The 5,545-nt window shown below is 49.4% G+C and overlaps 1 protein-coding gene and 1 long non-coding RNA gene across 3 annotated transcripts in view; both read left to right on the top strand.

The window, feature by feature from the left end:
- The window catches only part of PGM2L1 (phosphoglucomutase 2 like 1), a 38,416-nt gene that overhangs the window by 4,520 nt on the left and 28,351 nt on the right, over positions 1–5,545 (top strand). Inside the window, exons 1-2 of one of the 2 annotated variants that reach the window (XM_015852626.1) lie at positions 3,548–3,610; positions 4,553–4,720. In XM_015852626.1, coding sequence (XP_015708112.1) covers positions 3,563–3,610; positions 4,553–4,720 — 216 coding nt within the window. In that variant the 5' untranslated portion in view covers positions 3,548–3,562. Of the gene's footprint in view, positions 1–3,547; positions 3,611–4,552; positions 4,721–5,545 lie in introns of those variants that run through there. The other variant, XM_015852627.2, reaches the window with a different exon arrangement.
- LOC107308622 lies at positions 7–1,225 on the top strand. The gene is made up of 3 exons (XR_004306014.1): positions 7–521; positions 722–916; positions 1,057–1,225. It is a non-coding gene; the product is annotated as an uncharacterized LOC107308622 (long non-coding RNA).

Consider the following 5,545-nt stretch of genomic DNA (forward strand, 5'->3'; position numbering starts at 1 on the left):
TGACTTATCTGTGCTGTGCATCCCCTCATGTTCCAAGTCGAAGCATCTTCCTGTCCCCACTGGACCACTGCAGCCCCTTCCTTACCTGTGGCCTTGCTTGCTGCTGGGCTCCATTGACATTCCATCCCTTTCCAGATGTACAAGGAATAATTCTTTCTCTGATACTCCATATCTTCCACTCTCTGCTGCCTCTGTGACCCAACACTTACAGCCTGGTAAGATGAAGCACCCACGAGCAATGGGAGCACCCACAAAGCAGGGCATCAGTGTTGGATAGGATGTGCTGCTGCCTGCCCTGCCATCTCATTGTGTTTCTTAGTGCAAAGTGCTGGTGGGTCGGTGCTTTTGGTGGTCTGGGCAGTTGGGTTTTGGGGCAAAACCAAACATTCTATTGTTCCATACATTCCATTTAGGAGCAAAGCAGAGCAAGGTGAGCTGTTGGTTTAAATGTCCCTCCGGTCAGCTGCCATGGGGGAATGATACACGATAGGAAACCTACCTCTGGAGTACAATGCCTACAGGTATAAGTAGAAGATGTCTCAAGTGCCACTACTGCTCTTAAGTTACACATGTAGGGCAATCAGCTTTGCTATTATACAGTATTCCTGCTAGGTTGCAGAGCCTGCAATGAGATGCTGTGGTGGGTTTGGAACTGCGTTTGTTGATTTGCTGTTTTGCAAGCGAGCTTGAGACCTTGTTTTCCATTCCTTCCTTCTTTCAGGGCAGAGGGTGTCTGCAGAGCCAAAGTGATCAGAGCTGTGGGAGTTGTAAATGGCTGGTTATTTTGGCAGGATAATCGCCTGGAAACCTGATTCTGGTGTTGTTAACGTGGCTGGAAGAGAAAGAAGCAGGAAGAAATAATTAAGCTAATGCCCCTACAGCTGTATTCTCCTATTCCTTTAGATTCCGTATCCTGGTGAGCTGCAGGAAAAGCAATGCAATTCTTTCACTAAGCGATTGTGCAGTATGTGAAGAGCAGAATCTAATACTGAATTCAGCAGAGAATAGGATGGTGATGCTTGTTTTCTAATAGAACCCCAACTGCTGACGTTGCAGGATCTCAACCGCTGCAGGACCTGACCCTGAAGTTCAGTTGTACGTCTTGATTCTGGCACAAAACCATTGGAGGGAGCTGCTGAAACTCACCTCACACTGACAACAGGTTCATCTCCTTCCTCTGCTCAAAGTAGAACCACTGCAGCCACCTTCAGCTTAATCCCACAGTGTGAGTTATGTGAAGCTCCTGGCTCAGAACTGAAGTCAGAGGCACAAATGACAACAACACAGTATGAGGAAGTAACCCTCGGTTTTCAGTGTTGCCATGACTTTATATTAGTGCAACAACTTAGTATGAAAACGAGAAGCTCGGCGAAGCTCTGCTGCTAGTGCTGAGCCCTGCTCCCTCACTGACCATACTTGGCAGAGGCAGCTTGAAATAGGATAAGCAAACAGTGCCTGACCTCTGGGTCCTTTTCATTTCCCACCTATCAGGTTGCAAGCCTCAAAGCTTTTTGCAAACACAGAACGCTTTGCAAATTTACATCTCAAAACGCTGGGGAACTTACCTGAGGGCACTCACAGCCGTGGCATTGGATGCCATCAGGTTGAGGGTAGGGTTATTCAGAGGGAATGGACCAGCTGGGAGGTTAAATGCTCCAGGGATATAGGGGCAGGAGGAAGCTCTGCAGCAAGGCAAGCCGGGCTCTGCTCCTGGTAGGGTGATGAGCTGGGCATGTTCAGGGGTGTGCCCTAACCATGAGGGTATTGGTGCTGGGCTGGGTGAATGGGAGCAGAGCTGGGAGATGGAGGGATGGGGGTATTCCTTTTTGCTCCACTAGTTCTGCCCATCTCCTCCTGCTTTGTGCAGCCCAGGCACTAAGAGCTGTCCCTAACCCCTCTGTGGCAGGATGCCTGGTACAAACATAGAATCATATGATCTTTAGAGTTGAAAGGAACCTCTGAAGACCATAGAATCCAACTGCTTTGCACTGCACAGGGACAGGTAGATCAGCCCTGGGCCTGGTCCAGCCTCACCTTGAAAGTTGACAGGGATGGAGCATCCACCACATCTCTGCTCATTGCCTCACCGCTGTAAAAGACTTTTTCCTTATATCCAAGGATGTATTGGATACTGAAAGGGTCTAACATACAGCTGTAAGGCTGAGAAAATAAGGCAGGAAGGAGAAAGGGGCAAAATAAAGGAGAGCCACACACAGAAACCCAGCTCTAGCCCTGTCTCTAGTGATAAGCTTCTCTTTCCTTCCTTACCCCTTCCCTGGCCCCAGCCATGCTCAGGTGGTGTCAGCCTCCCCTTCCCTGCTGCCGTCCCCTTATCTGTCACCTCCTTATGTGTGCTGGACCTTTCCCCACCCGTAGCAGGAGCAGAAGTGGCTGCTGCCTCTTGATTGCTGCCTTCTGCCCCATGCACACGTGCCTGGGGAGCTGTTTTGCTAACAGCAGATGTCTGCAGCTCCGTGTGCTCAGTGGGTACAGGGTTAGGGGTGAGGCACTCAGAACCTTTCTGCCTTTGGGAGGTTGGTCAGTGTGGTTTTGAAGCACTGCGGCTCTGTGCACGTATCAGAGTGAGGTTTCTTCCTTGGGACCTGATGTGGCTGCTGGGCTGTGAGCAGCTTCCCTCTGTCCCCCCCTCCAAACAGCCACATGTCCAGAGGGGCTCCGAGCTGAGTGAAGGTTTGTCTGTTCCAGTATGCAAGAGCAGAGCTTATTGCTGCTTAATAGGCAGGGACCTTTGGGCATCCCTGTGTTTCACTGTTGTGTTGGTGTTGCTGAGCTAATGGAGTTTAGTGCTAACACTGCCTCAGTGGCACAAAACCCAACACCGTGAGCTATGTCATGTACTACGTCGTTATGCTATTGTTGTGGGCCAGCAACACAGTGTATCCTAAAGGCTGTTAAAGATGCTGTGTAATTTAATAACCTTATTTGCACTGAATCACAGAATGGCCTGGGTTGGAAGGGACCTCAAGGATCATGAAGCTCCAAGTCCCAGCCACCAACCTCCACACTGATACCAGCCCAGGCTGCCCAGGGCTCCATCCAAGCTGGCTTTGATCACCTCCAGGGATGGACGGGGTATCCACAGCCTCTCTGGGCAGCTGTTCCAGCACCTCACCACTCTCACTATCTCCCACTCACTCTTTAAAGTCACTCTTACTCACACTCACCCTTTAAAGTGGAGCTACATACTGCATTCTGACAGTGTGAGATGAGGGTTTCAAGCCTCAAACTCTTCCCATCGGTCATTTGCTTTCTGGCTGGGTGCCCCTGAGCAGCACCCCATGGCTTTGCTTTCCTCCAGGCTGTGCTGTGAGCAATGGTTTGCTTGGCTTGCAGAGCTGCTCCCTGTGCAGACCTGCTGCCCTGCTCACAGCCCTGCAGCTGCCTGACCTCTGTGTTAAATGCCAGCAGGGTTTCACCCTTGCCTTTTGGATCGCATTTGCTTTCTTTAACCCTTCTTTCCTTCTGGAAGCAGCACAGTTCTGGAGATGCTCTAGAGGGAGACTTCAGTGATCAGCAGTGGGTGTTCCCCCTGATATGCTGCATGCAATTGGCATGGGAGATTGGCATTTCCTACCTAGTGGATCTTAAGGTAAATGTTTGAATTACGCCCTTTGGAGCGATATCTGATCACTCTCAGCTGAACTGTGATCAGTAGGAAATGTGCTCTCCCCACGTGCAGCTGACAGAGCCGCTGTTCCTTCCTAAGTGTAATTAATGTCTGGAGCCAAGTGTCAGATGGGCATTGCTTCTTCCTGCTGTGCTTGGCTGACCTTTCCCTCCTCACGTGCCCATTTCTTTTGGCAGTGCCATTCAGATGATGGGGCTTAGGATACACGAGCATTCATTTTTAGCACTCAGCTCTGCTGTGTGATGTTCGTGCCCTTCTGCTTGGAACCAGAAGCCTTCTCAGCAACTTGGGAACTCCCTTTATAGCAAATAGAGACCTCCCTCGGATCCTCTGCCATTTCCAGTTGGCACAAGGCTTCGTGTATTGCTTTGTATCGAGCTCACTCATTTACACTGGACTTTGTTTTTGATTTATTCCCTTCAATAGGTGGATGGGATGTCGCCAGACCTCAGTGCAAAGCAGAAAGCAATTGCTGTCTTTACGTTCCCTAACTCAAACAAGCCAAATGTTGTTTCACTGATACGGGCACCACTTTGGGGAGCAGAATTTACTTTTCCATCAGCAAGATGCTCAGTCTTACAGATAAAGCACAGAATGGTTGGGTTGGAAGGGACCTCAAGGATCATGAAGCTCCAACCCCCCACCACATACAGGGCCACCAACCTCCACATTGATACCAGCCCAGGCTGCCCAGGGCCCCATCCAAACTGGCCTTGAACACCTCCAGGGATGGACGGGGCATCCACAGCCTCTCTGGGCAGCTGTTCCAGCACCTCACCACCCTCACAGTAAACAACATCCCCTGACATCCAACCTCAATCTTCCCTGCTTAAATACAATATGCACATCAGTTCCAGTCCTGATTTTGAGTACTAAATGCAAACCTTCCGCTGTCTTTTGCAGAACCAAAAAACAAAAGAGCAGATTGAAAACTTGCTGCAGAATGGGAAGCATAAGGAGCTGCGGGATCGCCTCTGCTGCAGGCTGACCTTTGGGACTGCCGGGCTTCGCTCTGCCATGGGAGCAGGCTTCTGCTACATCAATGATCTCACCGTGATCCAGTCAACACAGGTGAGTTGCAGAGGAGAGAACTGAAAGGGTTCATGGTAAACTTTTGGGTCATAACTGTTCTGCTGAAAGATAAACTGAAGGAGAAACGAAGCCCTTGAATAGAAGGGCGATAGCATCAAAAGTTTTAGGTCCAGAGGACAATGAAGTAGCTTGAATAGGTTTAATCATGTCATCATAGAGTCACAGAATGGCCTGGGTTGGAAGGGACCTCAAGGATCATGAAGCTCCAACCCCCCACTACATACAGGGCCACCAACCTCCACATTGATACCAGCCCAGGCTGCCCAGGGCCCCATCCAAGCTGGCCTTGAACACCTCCAGGGATGGACGGGGCATCCACAGCCTCTCTGGGCAGCTATTACAGCAACTGGGTGTCCTATAGTAGAATCACTTCAGCTGGAATCTAATCTAAATCTGAAGCTGGAAAGCATTGCTTTTAATGAGGACTGTTAGTATTTGGCAGAATAAAAAGACCACCACCCAAACCAACATAACCAGAAGAAAACAAACCCCAAAAGCAAAACCACTCCCAACCCCACAAGCCTTTTTATTTTTAGCCAAAGTTGTGAACGAAGACACAAAACAAATATCCTGTTTTATGAGGAGAACAAGCAGGGAGTAAGATGAAAAAGCAAATAGAGACTGACTGCGAAGAACATCTGTTATAAACTGCTTAACTTCTGGGATGGCCTTCCGGTGACAGCAGATGATAACATTGTTTGCAGTGGATTTGGGTAGTGTGGTTAAGTGCCTCTACTGTAGCTTTGTCTTTAGCTCTTGTTTTAAAACAGGGAAGTCAGTAAGTAGCTGGAATGGGCTGAACCT

Source organism: Coturnix japonica, chromosome 1 (genome assembly GCF_001577835.2).
Source record: "Coturnix japonica isolate 7356 chromosome 1, Coturnix japonica 2.1, whole genome shotgun sequence".
NCBI lineage: Eukaryota > Metazoa > Chordata > Aves > Galliformes > Phasianidae > Coturnix > Coturnix japonica.